Below are 26,180 nucleotides of genomic sequence, written 5' to 3' on the forward strand. Positions count from 1 at the left end.
GTTAAGGTGTCTTCTCAAGACTGCAGGTATCTTGGCCCACTCCTCATAAGATCCTGCTCCAGCTGTCTCAGGTGTTAAGGTGTCTTCTCAAGACTGCAGGTATCTTGGCCCACTCCTCATAAGATCCTGCTCCAGCTGTCTCAGGTGTGAAGGTGTCTTCTCCAGACTGCAGGTATCTTGGCCCACTCCTCATAAGTTACTGCTCCAGCTGTCTAAAGGGTGAAGGTGTCTTCTCCAGACTACAGGTATCCTAGCCCACCCCTCATAAGATAATACTTAACAAGACACAGATGGGACAGACTAAACCTGACCAGATACACATAATAACAACAATATCAAAATAGAATTAAAAGCTACACTGGACAGAAAGCCGTGGCAAACACAACACACAATGTGCACACAGACAAGGTGAGACTAAAAGTCAGCAGCCAGGCTGAAGGCCTAATATGGCTAGATATAACCCCTCCTAGGTTCTGATTGGATAGCATCATTAACACTAAGCTGTCCAGAGTTCAGCATGCACAGACTAACCAGAGCAGACATTTCAGGTACAGTTTTCTTTTCCCTGTATGCTTGATTTTTGCATTTACAAACATAGAGCAAATGGGACTTGTCAAAAAGCTCCAGTTTTCCTGCTATTATATTAATAAATATTAATTTTGTTACAAACCAAACTTTTTGGTTGTTTTTTTGATACTGTACACTAAGTGGCCTGGAGGTAAGTGGTGATGCTGTATGCATTGCAGCTTCCACTCACACTACACTGGTGGGACAAGTGCTCTGCACTCTCAGCAGCCCATTTGTACAGGAGCAGGGCAACTAGGATAATTCTATTTCCAAAAAGAATCTCACAGGTTTGCTGAATCGAACCAGAAACAAATTTCGGGAAATTCACTTATCTCTAGTCAAACATTAACAATCCCCTTTAAGAAATACATTTGACTGGTGAAAAATGTCAATAACTAAATTAAATAGGCTAAAAAGCTCATAAGATTAACAAGACAATCTTGTATCTGATGCCCCTCTGTTGACCCAGACATGGTACATGCCAATTTTATCTACAGTATATAATAAATTTGTCTCTAAGTTCAGACAAAGCCTGGAAACTTTAACAGATATCTTAATGAATGTCAAAAATTGCTTCTCGTAGCACATTACATTTTACCTTCCACTTTGTGATCCTTTAAGCCTGTGCTCGAAAACTCGTAACCCCTCACACAGTACAGTCAACTAAGGTTACGTTCCAATTACCTATAATGGTAAATGAGTCACCGGCACTGCACTTTATCTTCTGTGAGTAACATTCTAGATGATTAATTCCTGATCCGACTCTCATGTCAAAACCCCTTCCCTGGACACAGATTGATACAGAATTCATAACATATGAATTTCAAATACATCGGTGAAAATGATAGAAGATAATCGCAGAGACAATAGATAATGACTGTACCACAACACCCTTACCTTAAAAATTATCAATATTTAGTACAGTATCTGGTATAGGGAAATAAAAAAAAAAGTAAACTCCAATGGGGCAGGGGTTAAATGAGGACATCCTTAGTCCAGCATTGCAGGACATGTTGACAGCACTATAGCAGTATCAGCTAGAATAGGATGACTGTAGAATGACTGCATTCATTGGATGTAGGAAAACTGTCTGACTGCCTGGCTGGAATAGGAAGGAATTTGTTTCTCCCCTAATCCAATTATGGTCATAAGTATGCTTTATAGGTGTTATTTATGGGGCTGTAAAGGGTGTAAGAAGCTGGCTTAACCTTTTAAGGACTCATTTTGGCCTTAAAGGGTACTCCACCTGAAAACATGTTATTTTATTTTTTTAATCAACCAGTGCCAAAAAGTTAAAGAGATTTGTAAATTACTTCTATAAAAAAATCTTAATCCTTCCAGTACTTATCAGCTGCTATATTATCCACAGGAAGCTGTTTTCTTTTTTAAAGAGCACCTATTATCAACTAAACTTTCCCTAACCCCCCTCCCCATCTGTCCCTGTCTCTAACGCTATCTATCTTAGAGTTTATTTGAATTAAAAAACACTTAAAAACACCTTTTTATGTTCATCTTCGGTAGCTCAGAGAGCAGTGTCTGAGAAGGGAGGAAGTGGGCGGGGCCCAGCAAGCGTGACATCATCTGAAGCCTTGCCGGGCTGCTTCCGCCCTTTTTCCTGTATCTCGGGAGCTCGATCAGATGCGGCCAGTCCCAGAGTCAAATACAATGAAAATGTGTTTGCTTTTAAAGAGCTGCGCTCAACTGACTCCGGGCCAGCACGTGCCAGCTCTCCTTGTCAGCAGGAGGAGCCTGAGATGCAGCTGGCCAGCAGAGTCAGGCACGCGCCTGGCAGGGATTCGCGCACAGCGCTCCCTCCCGCCTGTCTGCTTGACAGGCGGGAGCTGCGCTGAAGATCAGATTTCGGACTCAGAGTCCGAAATCACCAAAAAAGGAACTCCTAGGGAGACCCCTAGTGGCCAAAAGTTTAAACTAAAAAAAAACATAGAAGAATACTATAAAATATAAAACGTTTTTTTTTTATTAGAGGTACTCTTTAATTTCCTTTCTGCCTCACCACAGTGCTCTCTGCTGACACATCTGTCCATTTTAGGAACTGTCCAGAGTATGACAGTACTCAGCACCAGCCTGCCGTGCTACATTGTGGGGAACAACCCCTTAATTCCCTGCAATGTAGCGCGGCAGGCTGGAGATGAGGTATTTGCTATCTTACCTGTTTGGGATGTAAACCATCGTACCCCATGTATTCTCGAATATGAATGAAAAGAAAAATCTTATGTGACCGGAAAGAAATCATGAAAATAAATTAGAAATCTGCAAGGAGACCTGATCGTTGTGGTCGTGAGTAATTTACCGTGAATACATATTCATTCATATATATACATGCTCGCCACATGCAATCCAGCTACAGCTAACTAAATCCCCATAGCAAACATCTCCTGTTCTGGACAGTTCCTGACATAAACAGAGGTGTCAGCAGAGAGCACTGTGGTCAGGCAGAAAGGAAATTCAAAAAGAAAAGAACTTCCTGTGGATTATAACAGCAGCTGATAAGGGATTGTATTTTGTGTCACAAACTGTACTTTGTAATGACATCACTTATTTTATAACATAGTCTGCACCCAAACAAACTAAAAAAAAAAAAAAAAAAATATTTGTGGGGTGGGAAAAAAAGCCAATTTGGAGGCTTCAGTTTCTACGCAGTGCACTTTTCAGTAAACATGACACCTTATCTTTATTCTCTAGGTGTATATGGTTACAAGGATACTTAAAGGGGTTATCCAGGAAAAAAACTATATATATATATCAACTGGCTCCAGAAAGTAAAACAGATTTGTAAATTACTTCAATTAAAAAATCTTAATCCTTTCAGTACTTATGAGCTGCTGAAGTTGAGTTGCTCTTTTCTGTCTAAGTGCTCTCTAATGACACGTGTCTCGGGAACTGTCCAGAGTAGAAGCAAATCCCCATAGCAAACCTCTTCTACTCTGTGCAGTTCCCGAGACAAGCAGAGATGTCAGCAGAGAGCACTGTTGCCAGACAGAAAAGAACAACTCAACTTCAACAGCTGATAATTATTGGAAGGAGTAAGATTTTTTAATAGAAGTAATTTACAAATCTGTTTAACTTTCTGGAGGCAGTTAATATCTAATTTTGGAATAGGCTTTCTTGGGCATCTGTCTACATTTGGCACTTAGCATACACAACCATATTGTATATAGGAATGTGTTTTCAAAGAAAAAATAAAAATGTAAAAAATTTGTTTCGTTGCTGTAAACGCCAGTGATCTATATTTTATTTCACCAGCAATTCAACTTCTAGCAGGGCTTGTTTTCCTGTCAATCAAAAATCCCAGCCTTTCCCTTATTCCCTTTGGTGATTTGGATGGTGAAGCAGCAGACTCGTGTAGCCTGTACGCACCTGAGCATTGGGATGAAGGAGTACGGGGGTGTCTCGGCTTGTCAAGTGTGGGCTTTTGATCTTGTGACAGTGATGTCTGCTGCTCCCTCGATAGATGTGTTTTTTTTTCGGGTCTTGGACTGTTTATCTTGCTTTTTAATAATGCCAGTAAATTTAGGTTGAGACAATTATAGAACATCTGCCCAAGTTGCATAGTGTCCTCCGTCCTGCTGCTATTTGCATAACAATAGGAATTACGTTAGCGCTGTGGATTGTAAAATCGCCTTCTTTTTAACTCAAAGAATTTAAAGGGCTTTCAAACACTGCGCATTCATCTAGTAGTCATTGACATATTACGGCGTTCATATTCATTTACATGTAGAGTCAAGATGGCAACAAACAACCAGACTTTACTAAGCTTTGCTTCTTGTTTTGAAAAAGTCAAAACTGCTGGGAACCATGTCAGATGACTATACTGACCCGGACAGTGGTCTCCAAACTGGGGACCTCTAGATGGGGCTAAACTGAAACTCCCGTAAACTTGCAGTTGATGTTTTGTAACAGCCGGAGGTCGACATTTTGGAGAGTGTGGACTGATATAATTTTTTTTAATTAATTATTATTATTTTTTTTTAAAGCACTAGATTAACCCCCTCAGAGATCACTTAGAGCAGAGGTCCCCAACCCAATCCTTAAAGGGGTACTCCACTAGAAAACATTTTTTTTTTTAATCAACTTATGCCAGAAAATTAACCCCTTAAGGAGGCAGTGTTTTTCCGTTTTTGCATTTTCATTTTTTCCTCATCACCTTCTAAAAATCATAACGCTTTCAATTTTGCGCATAGAATTCCATATGATGGCTTATTGTTTGTGCCACCAATTCTACTTTGCAGTGACATTAGTCATTTTACCAAAAATTCCACGGCGAAGCGGAAAAATTTTTATTGTGCGACAAAATTTAAGAAAAAAATTTAATTTTGTAATTTTTGGGGGCTTCCGTTTCTACGCAGTGCATTTTTCGGTAAAAATAACACCTTATCTTTATTCTGTAGGTCCATACGGTTAAAATGATACCCTATTTATATAGGTTGGATATTGTCCATATCTACATGCAGGTAAATGTATACGTTTAAAATTCTAATCTTCTAACCCCTATAACTTTTTTATGGCCAGTATGAGGACTCAATTTTTGCGCCGTGCTCTGAAGTTTTATCGGTTCCATTTTTGTATTGATCGGACTTTTTGATCGCTTTTTATTCATTTTTTCATGATATAAAAAGTGACCAAATATACGCTATGTTGGACTTTGGAATTTTTTTCCGCACGTACGCCATTGACCGTGCGGTTTAATTAACTATATATTTTTATAGTTCGGACATTTCCGCACGTGGCGATTCCACATATGTTTATTTTTATTTTTATTTACACAGTTTTAATTTTTAATTTTTTTATTTTTATGGGAAAAGGGGGGTGATTCAAACTTTTATTAGGCAAAATGATCTTTAATAACTTTTTTTTTCACTTTGTTTTTTCAGTGTTATAGCTCCCATAGGGACCTATAACACTGCACACACTGACCTTTTACCCTGATCCCTGCAAAGCCATAGCTTTGCGTAAATCAGCGAGATAGGGGCTTGATTGCTGAAGCCTGTAGCTCAGGCTTGGAGCAATCAAATGCCAATCGGACACGACGGAGCAAGGTAAGGGGGTCTCCGCTCGCATCCTAGCTGATCGGGACATCACAATTTTATTGTGATGTCCCGAACAGCCCAACTGACCTGCCGGGAAGCGTTCACTTTCATTTTTAGAAACGGGTATCAACTATGATCGCCGCGTCTGAAGGGTTAATAGCGCACGGCACAACGATTGGTGCCGCACCCTATTAGCCCAGGGTCCCGGCTATCGTTAGCAGCCAGGATCGACCCGACGTGATGCGGTGTGACCCCGTTTTAAACACCGGGACCGGGCTTAGGGCGTACAGGTACGCCCTTCATCCTAAAGGAGTTAAACAGATTTGTAAATTACTTCTAGTTAAAAATCTGAACCCTTCCAGTACTTATCAGCTGTTGTATTCTACAGAGGAAGTTCTTTTCTTTTTTAATTTAATTTCTGTCTGACTACAGTGCTCTCTGCTGACACCTCTGTCCATGTCAGGAACTGTCCAGAGCAGGATAGGTTTGTTATGGGGATTTGTTCCCACTCTGGACAGTTCCTAAAATGGAAAGATGTGTCAGCAGAGAGCACTGTGGTCAGACAGAAAGGAAATTAAAAAAGAAAATAACTTCCTGTGGAGCATACAGCAGCTGATAAGTACAGGAAGGATTAAGATTTTTAATTAGAAGTAATTTACAAATCTGTTTAATGTTCTGGCACCAGTTGATAAAAAAAAAAAAAAAAAAACATGTTTTCCAGCAAAGTACCCCTTTAAGGACCACCAACAGTCTAATATAATTTTTTTTCCTGTATTGCTACTTCAGATGTTGCAAAACTACAACTCAGTATGATAATCTGTGGGAAAACGTATAACATTTTCCTGTAGCACCCCCACAGGTAAAATTATGGATTACACAATGTTTAATCAATGCAATGTGTTGTTTCTGCATAATACAACAAACAGTAAGGTATAACATAGCACAATTTTAGACAAATGCGTATGTATATATATATATATATATATATATATATATATATATATATATATATATCACCCACAAGCACACCAGTGGCCAACCCTTATCTTTGCTCTAGCGGCCTTTGAGTACTTTCAGTTGGTGCACATTAAATAGATGAGGCCCATACAAAGTCCTGCTTCACAGTGTTACTTGGAGTATGTTAAAAAGAACTCTCAAAGTGTAAAAAAAAATGTATATACAGATCTTTATTGGTATGTGAATTCATACTACTCTATTGTAGGCCAGGCAAGAAGGACTTCAGGCTTACCCTTCCATAGGCTGTAATCAGATCTGTCCAGCTTTACTGCTTACAGAGTCTTCCCTGTAACCAACTCTGATTTTCTCCAGCTTGCTAGCACATTCACCTCAGCTGCTGCAGCACTCTTGGTGCCAGATCCTGGTAGGCTGATTCCATTGTGTCCTTTCTCTTTTCTGGCTCTGCTGGAACTGGAACAAAAAACAAAAAAACAAGATGGCCATGAGCATATCTTCACTTAACTCCTCATTCCCCAGCTTTAGTCTTCAAATTACTGGACACTTCTCATTGTTGAATACACAACAGTAATCCCAGGGGTATACACACACACACACACACACACACACACACATATATATATATATATATATATATATATATATATATATATATATATATATATATATATATATATACATATATATTAGGTTTTTACATAGTGAGATAGTGAAAGAGTTTGAAAAAAAAAAGTAGCTCATCCTACTATGTATTATGTGTTCTCTAGAATTTCCTTGCGATCTTTATGATGGTTTTAGGTATTGTTATACATTTTTGTTCAGCTCACACCCTGTATTGCTTTCTTTTCTCAGTAAACACAACTTCTTTAAAAATACAGTATTAATAATTCTCCCTCCTAGGATGGCTTAACAAAGCCCATTCTTCCTGCCCGATATTGTATTGTTAATTGGAGGCAAATTCCAACATGCTGACACACGCATTGGGAGCAATATACAGAGAAGGCGAAAATATTTTTCACAGTACAGAATGTGCAGTCATTTTGAATGTCTCTTCATAAGGGGACACATAACAAAGCCATTGTACTGTCCGTGTTGTGAGGCGGGATGAGTGTTTATAGATAATCTTTTTTATTCCCACATAAGAGTCTATGGCGACGATAATGCCACTTTATGTTTTTCATGTGATGAGATACAATTCCGTTACCTGTGTTGGTAAACGACAAATACTTTCTATTCCTTCCTTTGAAGGTTTTTGTTGCTTGAGACAAACAAGATGAAAACACTTTAGGGGACTTTTTTTTTATGCCAAATGGGTCAACCTGGCTTTCATCTTTTAAGTGCAGTAGATATTTGAAGGCTACTTCATTTTTTGTTGTTAGAACAATTGTATGTGTATTTTTTTTCTTCTGTTCAGCTCCTTTCCTGTGTAAAATCAGGCAATTTATTGTATATATAGAGAAATGGGTAAATTGGACACACTTGTAATGTGGTTTGTGTGGAGTCTTTTGTTTAAAAGAGGTTTTCTGCTTTGTATCATTTCCGTGCCAGCGCTACAGTGTTACGGTCATGGATTGTGGTCATGGATTATGGTCCATGATTGTGGCTTACGCCTTGCCCCCTGATGCTACGCTAGTGCACAGCCATCACGCCTCCTCCCATAGACATGAATGGAGGATGCATGGTGACAGTGATCATTAGTCATCCAGCATGGAGCTGAGTTCGCTCCGTGCACCGGATGACTGGGACGCAACAGCGGATTTCACAGGGGTCCCCAGCGGCCGGACCACCCTGATCAGTCATGTTATCCCCTATCCTTTGGATAGGGGATACCATGTCTAGCGGCGGTGTACACTTTTAATACCTTGAGGCCTCCTTGTCTTTCAAGAGCCATAAGTCTTTTATTTTTTCCATCCCCCGATACACAGGAGGGCTTGTTTTTTGCACGACCAATTGTATTTGTGGATGAAAATGGGAGTGGGTTGATAAAATTGACATGTCATTGTTATTCTGTGAGTCAATATAATGACAATGATACCCATATTTACATAGTTTTTGTTTTATTGCACTGCATTTTTTTAAGTTAAACTTTAACTTTAAAAAAATAATTGTGATTCAAGTTTTTCTCATTTGATTACATTTGAATTCATATATTTTTTACGTGACCATAAATCAGCACTTTTGGACGCTTTTTGCCATCAATGATGCTATTGATATATAATAGTGCAGACAATTATGCGTATATATTGTTAAACAATAGCGATTACAACATTTAAACTTTATTTCCCAGTCATCCCACGTGTCTAGTGGTGCCATCAGATTACATTGCGGTGTGTCAATGGCTTGCTGCAGAATTCTGAGGCCTTACCTGTGCCTCTGGGTCTTTAATGGATTGGTCTTTTTACATTGATCTATGTAAGTCATTGACTGATGGCTTTTAATAGGTTCGGGGGGGGGGGGCAATACAAATTTAAATAGCCCACTTTTTACCATTTTTTTTCCAACTTTTCTATTTTTTCCCCATAAAAAATCACACAGTAAGCAAAATGAATCCACCCCTCAATGATCTAGTAAAATGAAAAGGACACTCCGGGCACTGAATTAATTCCTTATCCTGTAGGGATTTGCACGCTGGGGGGGGGGGAGGGATTAGTTGGGGTGGTTGTCTGATCACTTGGACCTCCCCATGATCTCCTCTTCATGGCCCATTAATTTAGGACGCACTTCACCCCCACCTTCCTAGACAAGTGCAAGTGACGGCCTGGTCAGCCAATCACCAACCATAGTGATGCCGGTGGTTGGCTGAGCATGTCGTTACTTGTGATCGTTTCCAAGGGTATCCCAGGGCTCCAACAGGAGATAGCAGGGTATCCCAGTGGTCGGATCCCCTGAGACCAGACACATCCCCAATGCTGTGGATAGGGAATAAGTTTAGTTCAGCAAACTATCCCTATCAGGGATGCAACATGATGCAAAACCCTACAAAGAAGTTGTTAAAGACAGAGTCAAACAGTTATTTTCTGTTATCATGACTAAGGGCTAGCATAGCCAGAAGTGCATCAATCTTGACGTGTGTAGAAGTTTTCAATTTTTCATCTTTTACTTTATGGCTGGATTAATTTTTTTCCTGCTATTTCTACAATAAAACATAGAGTTCCTATTCTAACAAGTGCTGAAATGACTTTTCTATTTAGTGTTTCTGGTAGTAGGACATCAAAGGCCTTTTCTTAAAATAGGTTATAAATACTTAGTTGGTAAAGGTATGATTCATGGGACTGGCTGCAATAAACCAGAATGAAGAGACATCAATGGCCTATCTATTTGAGAGGTTGGGTTTTCTTCTGATGAGTAGAATGAAAGAAGTCCTTATTGAACAATAAGAAGTGCTTTCAATCTGCTCATCAAAAGATATTGTACTTGCAGAACATGTAGGGGTGTCAGTCCCTGCGAAAATATATTGGTTCCAAGGGTCAGACTCTCTAGGAATATGATATCAGTGTATTTCTCCTTTAATGCATTAATAAGAGACAAAACATTGTGTATTTTATATGAATTTGTGTCCAAATGAAAAGCCTCGGGTCCCTGTACCTTATTGGAGAAAGCGGGAGGGAGGATAATGATATTGCATTATATGTTGCCAAAATTCTGCTGCATATTTCATACTGGCTAAAGATAATTTTCACAGGGATATGATAGCCAGGATTATTGAATAGTGTGCAAAGACAAAAAAAGACTGGTCCTGCCAAAATCTAATACCTAAGGGTATCAATAGAGAATATATCAACCTGTATATGCTTTACAAACAGGAACAACATTTACATTTTTAACAGCAGATCACCTACTTGGCTAGCAAGGATAGACAAGCTCATTGCCCGTGGCATAGTGTGCCACAGAAAACAAATCCTACTTGCTAATAAGCAAATATAATAATTACAATATGCCAGATACAGTACATATGAAAGGGAAACTGACTGTGGGTCAACTCACACTTTACATATTATACAGGGTTATAGTGCGGGTAAACTGGATTACAATGACATATACCTTACCTGCATCTGCGGATCGGTTCCAGAGATTCCGGCTGTATTAGCCAGAATTGCCAATCTACAAATGCACGATGGAGCCAGTATACCCAACTTCTCTGCCTTCATCCCCTCTGCACCAATTGGCGCCCACTTTGCATTCCCATGGGCGAAGGGGTCCCATGAATATTCATGAGGTGGGGGGGCATATCGGTATAGAGGGATTGGAGTCAGGGATGCTGGGTATGCTGAGTTCTGCCTCCATTGCACAAAGTTGGCTATTTCGAGATTAACAATGTCGGCTAATACAAGTTGATCATATAAATACAGCACAAAATAGAAAAAAATGAAAAATAGCACAAAAAAATGGAAGTTTATTCACCCAATCCAAAGAGATGGGTAAATAAAATTCATATTTTTTTACTTGAACATTTTTTGGAAGTGCCATTTTCCATTTTGTTTAATTGAATAACTTGTATTACTTTCAAACTGTGGTCTGGTTTTTGGAAAGCTACGCTCTCAAGAATGACTAGAAGTCCCAGCACTGTGCCTTTTTTTAAGCTTGTTCTTTAAATACAGCACTAGAACCAAGCTGAGTATGTAAATACAGTATCAAAACCAAACACATTATATAGGATCAGTACCAAAACTAAGCTCATGACACAAAAATATTGTAAAATCAGTTAAATCCCAGACATTTTAACTTGTTCAATGTGAGATTATGCCACCCATTATGACCTGAACAATATAAAGGTATGCTGTGAGTTGCAGCAAAGTTATTGCTCAACATCTCACTGCAACTACGGATAATAGGGTTTATTTACTAACGTGATCCCGATCTTTTTAGTCGGGTTTTGCACTCAAATTGTGTTGCACGTTGCATGTGACACAATTTGAAAAAATCTTACAAGAAAAACACAAAAAGGGGCAGGACCACAGGATAAAGTGGTCTGACAAAAGGGGCGTGTCCCCGACAGTTTAGAAAAATTATAACATATTTACTAAGGTTTCCACAGACAATGTGGTGTATTTGAGCTGAGGAAAACCTTGCAGATCAGAACAGTTGTAAAAAAAAAAAGCAAAACGTAGGGAAAAGTGCAAAATGTAGGGAAACCTTAGTAAACACCTTGGGAAAATTCCTGTCGGAAATCGAAACCCACAAAGAAAAATACACTTCACTCTTAGTAAATAAACCCCAATATCTTTGCTGATTGGAGTTTCTCCTTCTTACTTTTCTTTTTCATCTCTACCTCGCCTAGACTGCCATGATAATTTTTTCTTGTCTCTAGAGTTTGTTTGACATCCACCTCACTATGCTCCTAGAATATGATACTGCCATACACCATTTCCACTGAACATAATAGTGTAACACACTGAGACCGCTAAACATAATGCTGCCACATTGCCTGCCTCTGAATAACTAATAGTGTCCCCTAAAAATGACAATGCACAGATGATGCATCCAAGAATGGCAATACCATACACAGTGCCCCCAGAACATTATGCCCCACATAGTGCCCTGAATATAATCATACCATGCATTGTGACCCCTGGAAAATCCCCTGAAAAATATAAAGTTCTCACCTTATATTGATTGTCACCCATAGTATCTCTGAAAATAGTGCTGCGTCTCTTCCAGCTCCTTTTCCGTGTTCTACTGATGCAGGATAGGACTGGCCTATTGTGACCAGGCTACTGTGGAACAACACATGCTCACGATGCCATCATTGTGCCACTTGCATAGCATGTGGGGTAGTGAGTAGCCGCATTTGACACTCACACATGTTGTGAGACCTTTGTATCTACACCTGTATATTACATTACAAACTACCGGTATGTTAGGCTGTTATTTACCCTCATTGGAGAAGATTTAACACTATATGTGTTGCTTGCTTACTGCCCTCTATTATAGATAAAAAATTGGGCTGTGCCATATGGCAAAGTATTTTTGCACATCTTTTCATGAACATATTTTGTATATTTTCATTAATGTTTGCAGCTCCATAGTCAGAGGCTACACAGTCATGTAGTTCTGATGATTCTCAATGATTCAGTGCCTTGTGTGTATGAATGAGGTGATACATTACTTCACTACTACTGCCCTATCAGTTACTTTCATTTGCAATAACTGAAATGATTTTTCTGTCATGATCCTACTTGCCGATAGCATCTGTTACATTTATTAGACCGCAATGTTGTTTGCCTGGTTAACATATAATGTAAGTAATTTCTTACACCTTCCAGCAGTTTCTTCCCTGAAGAAGTCACAGTGAGAATGGACAGAAACACATTGGGGGGATCTGGGAGTATATAGTTTGTGAGCCCCTTGTTTCTGAGGTATGGTGATATTGTTCACCAACCTTAGAATTCTATGTTCCATTAAGCTCTTTCTGGTTGTAAAGGATAGTGGTTATTTCCTATATACAACTATTGTTACCTTATATGTCAATTAACGGAGGTAGTCCATTATCCAGTATTTTCACCTTATGTTTGTTTGTACATTAATAGTGTTGAGCAGCATAGGCCATATTAAAATTCGCGATAATCGTGAATATATGGACGAATATTCGTCATACATTCAAAAAATTTGCATATTCGCAATATTCGTGGCCTTTTTTTTACTATGCGCCGTAAGGGATCAATATGCGTGAAAATTTGCATATGCCCGCCAGTCTGACACAGTAACTAATATTGGAGCCTTGTTTACACCACAAGCTGGAAGCAAGGAGGGATGATCACTGTGATGTGTACTGTGAAAAAAAATGTGAGTATTCGTAATTGCGAATATTTAGCGCTTTATTTGTAATATTCGCAAATTCGCAAATATGCGATATTCGCTATAAATATTTGCATTGTGAATATTCGCGTCCAGCACTATACATGAACAGTAGACTCCTGCTAAACAACCATGTAGCAGTGTTTTTGTTTCTTTTTTTATTCACACCTTTAATTTGTGGTGGGATTTTAACAATGTTAATAAAAACTGGTATTTTGGGCACCTCAGTTTTGTATCTTTTTGACTTATGACTTGAAGGATTTTCATTTAGAGGTTTTCATTCAAATTGCCTTAATTCATCTGATTTGTGATAGTTTGCATAACATAGAAGGTGTCCAACTGGGCTACCTTGCAATGGTCAGCTTACTTACAGAGGTTATTAAATGGGAGAGGGGGTTGTGTGCTATGCCCATTCTGCAATACATAGAAAAATTATATATACACTCACCTTCAACACTACTGCGGTGCCTCCAGTATCCCACCTGGGTACCTGGTGCTAATCTCTTTCTGAGCTGCAGCGTGACATATTGGGCCCTGGAAGCACCCGGGCCAAATACTTCAGAAAATCACTGGCTACAGCGATGTCCCATCTTGGCCAGTGATTAGCTGAGGGGCAATATGACACATTGGGGGGCCTAGGCACCAGGAAGACAACCTGGGTCCAATATGTCACACTGCCATTCAGCCAATCACTGGCTGAGACGGGATATCCCGGTGGACAGCGATTTGCTGCAGTGTGACTTATTGGGCCCGTAAGCAGGAAGGAATGCTCTGGGAACCAGAGCAGGACACCAGAGGCACCACAGTAGAGGTTCATTTTTTTTTTTTCGCCGTGCAGAATGGGCATAGTTCTCACCCCTCCCACCGGATACCCCCTTCAATTACATCCATGTCCTAAGGATTCCGGTACGCACATATTTGGGATTGAACAAAGGGTCTGACTTCTTCACAGGTATATGAACTGGTTTCTCGATCAACAACCAGTTGAGAAGAACAGGAGAAAATGATCTGTATTATGTAGCATAGAAGATTTTGTGTTTCAATATAATGCCGTCACAGACCAGCCACAGGCCTTGCCGTAGGCTACTAATATCTATGCACCTACTCTTCTGGCTCACATCTTTAATACAGGAGCTAAGACTGTAGAATGTAATGGGATTCTACAGCACCAGTTCCTGTACTGGAAAATACAAGCCTAGGAGAAAAAAATCGGATCACCTTCAAGAAGTCATCGACCTAGATAACATAGTCATTGAAATAAGAACCTAAACTTCAAATATTGGTGAGGTTGGCCTTTCGGTGTCATACAGAATCATTCTTTTAGTAATTAGAGAAGTTACAGATATATTTTTCCGACCCCAAAGAGAAATTGGAGAATTTCTTATATTACTTCTGGCAAGGAGCCATGAACTCAATTCTGTTCTTGCGACTACGTAATTCTTCCCACTGGCCGAAGAGTCTATAATGTTCAAATAAAGAGAAAATGTCTCTATCTTTTTGAAATACAGAAATATATACATGGTCAATTGGGTGGTTGTGTGGCAAAATACAAAATTTGGAATATCTTAAACATTGGAATACTAAATACTAATACTAAAATACAACTTTGCTTTTATTTCCTAGAGTGGAAGAAAAGAAAAAGGTGACCCTCTTAACATTGCTATTGACAAGATGACCAAAAAGACACGGGACTTACGCAGACAGGTGGGTCAGGTCTATATTTTGTTGTTTATTTTGTTTATTTGTTATATTTTTAATGGAATTTTTTTTTCTTTAAGGAAGTATATGGAGAATTGTTTTGCTATATTCACCTGTATACTCTACAGTTATACATCATCCAGCTCTTTCCATCTCTATAAATCTTGTATGTTACTGCCATAGGCAAGCTTCTCTACAACTATGGTCACAAACTTTGGCCCTGCAAATCTTCAACTTCCATCATGCCTGGACAGCTGTTGACATGATGGAAATTGGGGTTTTGCAACATCTGAAGGGGCCACAGTTTGGAGACCACTGCTCCACAAAAAGAGTCAGGATTTGGTAGGCTTTCTTGTTAAGCCGAATCGAAAATGATGCAAAAATGATCCCCCTTTCTGGTGCCCTTTTAGAGTTAGCTTAAACCTATACAAGACTGCCTGAGTGCCGCCTAAACAATAACACATCTGTAGCATCCACATACACCTCATGAATGGGTCTACTCTACTGGCCCCAACATAGTGGCTACCAAAATGCCGCAGCACCAGCCACAAGGCTCCAATGAAACATACAGAACCCCTAGAACATTCTATACCACACCATCCTTAAGAATGCCAGTTACAGATTCCCTCAAAAAGAAACCAGCAAATTTATCAGTACTGTCCTCCCCATGAATAAGAACCATGAGAGCCACAATGCCTCCAAAGATTGCCAGCTACAATGCCCAATATGTGTAAGAGGTGCAACAGGATGATCTTACTTGGACCCTTGTCATAATTATTGCTCAATCTAAATGTTACATTTGAGTGGCCCTGGTATGCATAACCAGCTGCCATCACCTTGGAGCCATCAAATACCTTAAAGGGGTACTCCACTTCTAGATATCTTATCCCCTATCCAAAAGATAGAGGATAAGATGCCTGATTGTGGGGGTCTGGCTGCTGGGAACATCAAGGGAACATCATCAACCCCATCCACATTCTAAACATCATGTGACATCACACTACGCCATAGACATGAATGGAGGGGGGTGCAGTGTGACGTCACGACCACGGTCGACTAAATAAATTTAGCATTCTGAACATATTGTTCAGAAAACCAGGTGACTGCACATAGATTGCGGAGGTACCAATGGCCAGACCCCCTGAGATCAGACATCTTATCTGCTATCCTTTGGATAGGGCATAAGATGTCTAGGGATGGAGTACCTCTATAAATAAGTCTGTGGGCCAATGGTTAGTACTGTTTCTTTACAACAATGGGTCTTTGGCCTAATTGTGAACAATCTTTATGTGAAGCACAGATGTGTCCTTCCTTACCCTTCTAGGCTCAACATATACTAAGATGAGTGGTAAGAGGTGATCCTATTTTAAATATAGGATGATTTTACAATACCCTGCCATAGTAAGTTGGGGGCCCTGTTATGAATTGCACTTTGGAAGTTGCGATATATGCCATTGCTCATAGGTACAGTACAAAAGCATCAAAGACTGCTGCAAAGTAGTCCGCCATGTGAACAGTCAATAATTCTCTTGCGCTCAACTTCTTGTCTTAAAAAAGCATATCATGTACACTCACCTTCAATAGTCCTACAGCGCCATCGGTTTAATTCCAGTGCAACTGCTTCTACGCGTTTCATTACTGTAACTGGGCCATGTGATCACCAGCCTGACCAACAGAAAATAAAAATGCTTAATGTGTTAGAGGAAATGGTTATTCCTGGGCCAGCTGACTTCCTGTAAACCCCTCTGCTAACTTACAGACCCCTCCCAACTCTATCTATATACTGCTACTGCTGAACTGTGACCTTGTCAGGCAATAGACCATAGTCTTTCCCAAAATCCCCTTTGCTAACATACAGTAGGCGCTAACGATCAATATTCAGTTGAACTGAGCATGTGTGTCTGTCCATCCCGATAGATGCCCTAAGATGGTCGTAACCAAGGGTAACAGGAAATATAAAAGCAATCTAAAAAATGTCTGTACACTATTTATGTGTTTAATCTCACAAAATGCATTGATTTAGACCGATTAATCTTCGTAATAAATAGTAACTATTACATATAGGAGTCTGCACATGATTTATTCACAGCATACATATATCCACCCGCTGCACTATATATAAGTGCAATTAAGATTCATATCAGTTCAACCTTGAACAGTTTTGTTTTTGTAAGAACTGTGCATAATTTTTACAGCTTTTTTTTTTTTTTTTCAAATTCACAGTATTATTTAAAAGACTTACAAAAGAGCAATAATTCAGAAGCCACTAAATGTTTTACATAAAATAAATAAATGAAAGAACACAAAGTATTCTATTTCTAATGTGCACATTAGTCTGATAAAAAATAGAAGAATCTTCAAATATTCAGCAATTTACAGCTATGACTAAAAGTCATTCATATTAAGTAAAGCTGGAGTAATTCTTCTGGCTAAGAAATCTGATTTTACGGCTGGAACAGTCAATGAGGATTTTTAGCTACTGTATTTATTTATTTTTAAGTATATGTTTTTTTGTTGTTTCCGATTACATTTTTCTAAATGTTTACCAGGATGACATTGTATTTTATGGCCCATTTAAGCACTTCAGAGGAAATGGAGAGTGGCTACAGATGATTTACTCTTCTAGATCTGCCATCATTTCTTTAGTGCCCAATTGTTAACCCCCAGTTTAATTTACTCTACACATGGGGGGGTTATCAAAACCTGTCCAGAGGCATAAATGCTGAGTTGACTATAGCAACTAGAGATGAGCGAACTTACAGTAAATTTGATTTGTCACGAACTTCTCGGCTCGGCAGTTGATAACTTATCCTGCGTAAATTAGTTCAGCCTTCAGGTGCTCCGGTGGGCTGGAAAAGGTGGATACATTCCTAGGAAAGAGTCTCCTAGGACTGTATCCACCTTTTCCAGCCTATCGGAGCACCTGAAAGCTGAACTAATTTATGCAGGGAAAGTCATCAACTGCTGAGCCGAGAAGTTCGTGACAAATCAAATTTGCTATAAGTTCGCTCATCTCTAATAGCAACCAATCAGATTGCTTCTTTCATTTTTCAGAGACCTTTTCAAAAATGAAAGAATCAATCGGATTGGTTGCTATGGGCAGCTTACCAACTTTTCATCTGGACAGGTTTTGATAAATCTCCCCCATACTGTTTACTGATGCACATATGGCCTCATATCAAAGAACACTATACACAAAACGGATCATGTCATCATAGATATGAGAAGCTCCAGTGATGTTTTAAAGGGGTACTCCACTGGCTAGCCTTCCAGCTGCGTTCGGAACATGAACGCGGCCCATCCCATAGATTTGCACTGATGGGGAGTGGCCTGATGTCACAAAGGGGGCGTGACCGACCCCTGCAGTGCAAGCACAGTGTTCGGAACTAAATGTTGGCCAGTGGAGTACCCCATTAAAGCATCCACATTAGATGTTTGCTGACTTCTTACAAACCATGAACAATGTCATTTTGTAATGTACAGTTTGGACCCAAGCTTGACATCTTTTCCAAAACGCCCAGGCAGTGCCGATAAAATCAGCACTGCTGCTACACAGGTGAAGTATTGTCCTTACTGAAAAGGTGGGGTTCCTGATCAACTCCACATCTCCCAGCCTCCAATAGAGTAGCACCTACTTAGTCTCCAGTCCCTTTGCCTAACTTGCAGAATAGAGGGTAACTAAAATATGTACGTAAATTAAGAATCCCACCTGGATGATCAATTGCACCAACTTTGCTCTACATATACAGATATGTCCATCCTAAACTTTCTCAAGAACCAAATCCAATAGAGGTTGCGGTAGTCCCAATTGCAACTAGACCCCCGAGTCAGGAGGGCACACAGGCCTCACTTAGCTCACTGACACTGACTTTCATCCTAATAATTGGGAGGAGCACTTCCTAAAATTGTTTTGCGGAATCATAGAAAGAACTGCGCAGCAATAAAGTTATAGCTCCACAGTTCTATCTATCTGCTTCATGCTGGAGCCTGGAGACTTGAGTAACCACTGGAGCCGGGTTATACAGCATTAACAATTGCTTTACCCTCCATCAGGTTAGTGTTAAAGGGAGCATTAGTGTTAGAGGGAACACCGCCCCTATACATTTTATCCCATATCCAAAGGATAGGGGATGAGATGTCTGATCGTGGGGGTCCCGCTGTTGGGGACCCTGCAATCTCGGCTGCGGCACACCAGACATCTGGTGCACGGAGCGAACTTTGCCCCGTGCCGGATTACTGGTGATACAAGACAGAGGCTAATGACGTCACAGTCACGCCCACTCGTGACATCACGGCCATGCCCCCTCAATGCAAGTCTATGGGAGGGGACATGATGGCCATCACGCCCCCTCCCATAGACTTGCATTGAGAGGGCATGGCCGTGATGTCACGAGCCTCCAGTGCTGCACACGATTGGCTAAAGCAGGGAGATTGCGGGAGTCCCCAGCAGTAGGATCCCTGCGATCAGACATCTTATCCCTTATCCTTTGCATAGGGGATAAGATGTGTAAGGGCTGAGTACCCTGTAAGTTGGCTGACGGGAAAGCCCAGGCTGATTTTTTTTACACTAGAGCTAATAATTCTTTATCTATGCCCCCTTCTGTAATGCACATTTTAGTTGCTTGGGTCCACATGCCTAGACATAAAATAAACATCTCCAAACAGAGTATCACAAATTCATGATTTTATTTTTATAGCTTATCTTGTGCCAGTCATGTCAGGATGAGTCGAGCCAAGAGAAAGGTGATGAGTGACATATATGTATGTGAACCCATTCACCAAACGCTAAACCTACAGAACAAATTGTATTTTCTGCACATTAGAACAGAGCATTTTGCACTTCTCTGTGTTCTCAGTTCTCATGTGAAGTGACAATACACAGTTCCTGGCACTTTAGGACACAAATATGGCATTATTCAGTGCTGAGATGTGGCTGTTTGAACAGAAATGTTGAACACATTCAGTTTTCTTCTTGAAAAATTACAGTAGTTCTCAAAGAAAAAAGTCCATAATGATATTGTGCAAAATGTGGCCGATTCATCTGCTGGCTAGCAGTTTCAGAAATGTATTCAGTAATGTATTTTGCGCCAGAACCAAAGAAATGTTCTTCACAGCGTGATATTAATTTGTCTCTGACTTCTGAGGCTATAGAACATATTCCAAGGGCTGACACATCTGAACTTTCCAATCTCTTCACCACTGGGTGAAAAAAGTTGAAAATGGTGAAAGTAAATCAAATAATTCAATGGAATCTGATCCTTATTTTCTACCCGTTACCTTTATATCTGTATGTTTTACTATCTCTCTACAAAACTATATAGCACAGATCTTTTAAGCTTCATAAACTGAGAGGTTCATTGTTGGACTTTCATAGAGGGGCCTATTTCGAGTGGTATGCTTCTCTTGAAAATTATAGTATAATAAAGTTATAACTTTATAACTGTAGTAATCAGGGCACAACAGAAACAGCTTGAAGAATTGTCTAAAGTATATTTTCGACAAAAATCTCTGACCTATTCAGTTTTATAGGCATATCGTGACATACTTTATCCATAGGCTTCCATGTAAACAATAAATAAATAAATACAATAAATAAATAATAAATAAATAATAATATTAACATTTTGGTAAAAATAAAAAATTAAAATAAATATATATATATATATATATATATATATATATATATGTGTGTGTGTGTGTGTGTGTGTTTTATGTTTTTTAAAGTTATATATATATATATATATATATATATATATATATATATATATATATATATATAATTTCTAGACAAAAACATTTCTAGAATTTAAAACATTTAATGTTGAGCCCATCATTGCTTTTTGGTACCTTATAATCTTCATCCTCTTCTTTCTTATCTTCCACCTTCTCTCTCTCTCTCTCTCTCTCTCTCTCTCTCTCTCTCTCTATACATATATCTTTTCATCCTTCTCCCCATTTCTTTCTCCTCCTCCTCTTTTCCCATTATCCTTGTTATCTCTTACACTATCCTTGCTCCTGTTATCTCCCCATCTTTTTGTGCATTCTTCACATTCATCTCTTCTTGCTCCATTTCTTATTTTCCCAGCATTCTTTATCGTCCATCTTACTTTTCTTTTCCTCTTCTTTCTTCTCTCTACTTATCTATCTTCTTCAACTTCTTTGTCATCCATCTTACTCTTCTTTCCCTCTCTTCTGTCTTCTTCTTTATCTTCTTTTTCTCTCTCTCCAACACCTTTGACTTCTTTTTTACCCTTCTATCTATTTCTTTTCTTCCTATTTTCTTATAATCTTTCTCATCGTAATGACAGGGGAAGTCATGTGCATCTCTACTCTAAACCCGCACCCCTGTCCTTGCCTGCTTGAAGCACTCACATTGATGACACCAACCATGGTGATGGTCCCTTCATAAATGCAAAAGGCCACTAACTTATTAGGAAGTAAGAAAGATCTAACTAGCTGGGTCAGTACTCGGAGGTAATGTAGTAGGAGAATCAGCAGACAATGGATGGTCAGGGTACATTCCAGGGGTCGTAGTAAATGTAACGGCAGGATTGGTAGGCAATGAGTTGTCAAAGTCCATTCCAAGGGGCCCTTATCCAAGAGAGTTCTACAAGGCCCAAATCAAAAACAGTGGGGTAAATATATTAAGCAGAAGGTTATATTCACAGTAGGAACAATAGTTATGCTATGTACAAATAATCACAGGCACCCATAAGTAGCAGGTGCCTTTTCAAAGAGCCAGAGATAAGAGAATATGGGACATTGGGGTTGAGCGATATTCTACCAGCGTCCTTACTCTCCGGTTGGCTAACCAACCCCACCAACATCAAGGGTGGTAGCCGTGGCAATGGAGTAACACACACAACTTTGCAGAATGTGGCGACCTGTGGACATTGCAACTGTCACTAAACTGCGACCAGATAATAGTATATGTTCTTCTTCTTGTTCCTTACTCTTTATCATATCATTTTTCTTACCGTTTTACCTCTCCTTTTTCTACTCTTCTTTTTCCCTTTTTATCTTTATTTTTTTTAGTTTTTACATTACTGTACTAGTCACTATTTTACAAAATCTAACAAAGGAAGCTAGAAACCCACAAATGACATTGTTGGTAATGATTAGCATTTTTCTTGGTTGCTAAGGCGATTTAAGGTTCTGCGTTGCAGATTCTGTCATGTTAAAAAAATAAAAAAAGCACAGAGAGCACTTAGATTTTTTCAGGGGTTTTAAGCAAGGGACAATGTGACTGAATCCAATGGATTCTATTTTAAACCAATAAGGTCTGTCACAGCATAAATTCTTTTTTTCTGATCCTGTAAAGGAACTATAAAACGGAATTCAGGATACAGTTACGAACAAATCCTAAGTCACTCAAAGGTGATATCATTTATAGCAATAACTAGGGGTGAATCAGTTCTAAACTAATCAGATTGGTTCTGTTTTTGTCCAAGTCACATACAGGATCAGGGACTGCTATCAAAGACGGGAGTAAATCCTCTTGAAATAAATTTTTGGGATATTTACCCGTGAGTCATGCGTTTCCTTTTGGATGGGGGGTGGGGGGGTTGGGGTTGGGGGATTCTCCTTGGGCAGAGTGACAATCTCTATTACTCATGTTCTAGGGGTTTTTAGGATTTTTTTTGGGTTGCTTGTGTTATACAGATTTGTAAATTGCTTCTATTTAAACATCTTAATCCTTCCAGTACTTATCAGCTGCTGTATACTACAGAGGAAATTGAGTTCTTCTTTCCAGTCTGACTACAGTGCTCTCTGCTGACACCTCTGTCCATGTAAAGAACTGTCCAGAGTAACAGCAAATCCCCATAGCAAACCTCTCCTGCTCCGGACAGTTCCTGACATGGACAGAGGTGTCAGTGGAGAGCACTGTGGTCAGACAGAAGAAAACTATGCAACTTCCTCTGTAGTATACAGCAGCTAATAAGTACTGGAAGGGTTAAGATTTTTATATAGAAGTAATTAACAAATCTGATTAACTTTCTGGCACCAGTTAATTTAACCCCTTAATGACTATGGACATAAATGTACATCCTGGTTTGACGGTACTTCGTGCACCAGGACGTACATTTACGTCCTGTTTATGACCGCGAGCATCGGAGTGGTGCTCGCATCATACACGGCAGGTTCCGGCTGCTATCAGCAGCCAGGGACTCGCCGGTAATGGACAACATCCACAAACGCGCGGATGTCCGCCATTAACCCCTCAGATGCCGCGATCTGTACAGATCACGGCATCTGCGGCAATGAGCATGATAAAATAGATGATTGGATCGCCCGCAGTGCTGCCCGAGCGATCCGATCATCTGTAATGGCGGACGAGGGTCCCCTCACCTGCCTCCGTCCATCTCCCAACGTCTTCTGCTCTGGTCTGAGATCATGCAGACCAGAGCAGAAGATACTAATCAGTGCTATGCCCTATGCATAGCACTGAACAGTTTTAGCAATCAAATGATTGCTATAGATAGTCCCCTATGGGGACATAAAAAGTTTTTTTTTTTTAAAGTTGAAAAATGTAAAATAAAAAGTAATAAAAAGTGAGAAATCCCCTCCCCCCAATAAAAATGAAAATTGTCAGTTTTTCCCATTTTACCCCCAAAAAGCGTAATTTTTTTAATAAACATATTTGGTATCGCCGCATGTGTAAATGTCTGAACTCTCAAAATATAATGTTAATGATCCCGTACGTTGAATGGCGTAAATGTAAAAAAAATTCAAAAATGCTGCTTTTTTGTCACATTTTATAAAAAAAAAGATAAAAATGATATAAAAGTTTTATATATGCAAATGGGGTATCGATAAAAAGTACAGATGATGGCACAAAAAAATTAGCCCTCATATTTCCCTATATATGGAAAAATGAAAACGTTATAGATGGTCAAAATTGGGCGATTTTAGATCACTTATTTTTTACAAAAAGTTTTAGATTTTTTTTAAGCAGTACAAAAATATAAAACTACCTAGCCATGGGTATCATTTTAATTGTATCGACCCACAGAATTAAGAACACAGTTGAGGTTACCGTAAATTGTAGAGTGTGAAAATGAAACTCTCCAAAATGGGCAAAATTGTGGTTTTCATTTAAATTTCCTCCCTAAAAAATATTTTATGTTTCATTACAAAGTACAATTGGTCACACAAAAAATACCCTTAAATTGTTCTGTAGATGGAAATATAAAAGAGTTATGGATTTTAGAAGGCGATGAGGAAAAAATGAAAATGCAAAAATAAAATTAGCCTGGTCCTTAACCCGATAACGACCATGGACGAGTATAGACGTCCAGGTTGGAGGCCGTTCCCGCACCTGGACGTCTATACTCGTCCATTCTTCTCGTGGGTGCTGCCCAGTGCACCCACGAGATCGCGGCAGGGACTCGGCTGTATCACACAGCCGGGACCCTGCTGCACTGCCAGGACCGAAGTAAACTTCGGTCCCGGCAGTTTTAACCCTTACAGCCGCGGTCGGAAATAACCACGGGCTGTAAGTGTTATGACAGAGGGAGGCGGCTCCCTCTGTCTCCTCTGCAGCACCCCGCATCGCGATCGCGGGCTGCTGTGTGTAATACGCGGCTGGCCGGGGCCTGCCGCACTGCCGGGAGTGAAGTTCACTTCACTCCCGACAGTTTAACCCTTACAGCCGCGGTCAGAAGTGACCGCGCGCTGTAAGGAGTTCTAACAGAGGGAGGGGGCTCCCTCTGTCTCCTCTGCAGCACCCCGCAGCGCGATCGCGGGGTGCTGTGTGTGGCCGCACTGCCGGGAGTGAAGTTCACTTCACTCCTGACAGTTTAACCCCTACAGCCGCTGTCAGAAGTGACTGCGCGCTGTAAGGAGTTCTGACAGAGGGAGGGGTCTCCCTCTGTCTCTCCTGCAGCACCCCGTAGCATCGCGGGGTGCTGCTGCATACCTGGGCAGCCGGGGGTCCTACAAAGACCCCCAGGTCTGCCCTGGGTATTGCCTGTAGGACGTGCCAGAGGCACATCCTGATATGCTGCCTGCTAGTGAAAAATGGCAGGCAGCGTATAACTGCAATGTTTTGGAATACTAAGTATTCCAAAGCATTAAAAAGTGTAAAATTAAATAAATAAAATAAAAGTGTAAAAATAAATAAAAATGTAATAAAAGTGTAAAAAAAAAAACAATTAAAAATACATTTATTAAATGAATCTAATAAAAAAAAAATGCATAATGTGTAGGATCGCATTGGCGGACATCCGCAGCATGTAATATGCTGTGGATGTCCACCATGTGATCCTACACATTATGCAGCAGTCACAGTAATGAGCTCGCTGCTGCGGCTGGGTAGCTTTGCGTGTCCACTCATAGCGGCGGATTTCCCGCCAGCAGTCATGAGCAGACACACTGAGCTACTCAGCCGCAGCAGTGATGGATATATTCGCCATGAGCGGGTGCTTATTCCCACAACATGGCGGATATATCCATCAGGAGCCTTAACTGTCACAGGCAGACGCGTTATACTGCCAGCCGACCAAGGACCAATCATAGAGGTCCCTGGTCCAGCCAATAACTTGTAGGGGTGCGGTATATAAATGGGGTCACTTGTGGGGGTGGGGGTAGTGTTCTGCCCTGAAAGCCAAATGGCGGTCCTCTCCTTCTGAGTCCTACCACGCAGCCAAGGAACCATATATGGCCAAAGTGGGGGTATTTCCGAACATGGGACAAGCAGCTAAATAAAATATAGGGTGCATTTCTTTCAATATCAGAATTGATGTACAAAAAATATGCCCCCCAAAATGATGCATTTGTGAAAAATAGCAAATTTCGAATTTTTAACACTGACTTTGTAATAATTCCTGCCAAAAAACGATGGTGTTAAAATACTCACTGTACCCCCTAGCGAATACCTTGAGGGGTCTAGTTTTAAAAATGGGGTCATTTGGGGGTGTTCCTATGTTTTACTACCTTTTAATTTCTGCAAACCTTGCATTGCTCATAAAAAAAGATGTACTTTTCAAATTTTCAAAATTTTCAAAATTTCAAGTTAAATTGTTAGGCTTCTAACTAATTTAAAATGTTAATTAAAAACTAAAAAATGACGTCAAAATAAAGTAGACATCTGAAAGT

General features: G+C 39.9%; 1 protein-coding gene across 1 annotated transcript in view; it reads left to right on the forward strand.

Moving 5' to 3' along the window:
• CTNNA2 (catenin alpha 2) overlaps positions 1 to 26,180 on the forward strand; it is a 2,092,931-nt gene that overhangs the window by 1,466,142 nt on the left and 600,609 nt on the right. The window contains exon 8 of the mRNA XM_056553837.1: positions 15,009 to 15,089. Coding sequence (XP_056409812.1) covers positions 15,009 to 15,089 — 81 coding nt within the window. The remainder of the gene's footprint in view (positions 1 to 15,008; positions 15,090 to 26,180) is intronic.

The sequence above is a fragment of the Hyla sarda genome, chromosome 1 (assembly GCF_029499605.1).
Source record: "Hyla sarda isolate aHylSar1 chromosome 1, aHylSar1.hap1, whole genome shotgun sequence".
In the NCBI taxonomy this organism is placed as follows: domain Eukaryota; kingdom Metazoa; phylum Chordata; class Amphibia; order Anura; family Hylidae; genus Hyla; species Hyla sarda.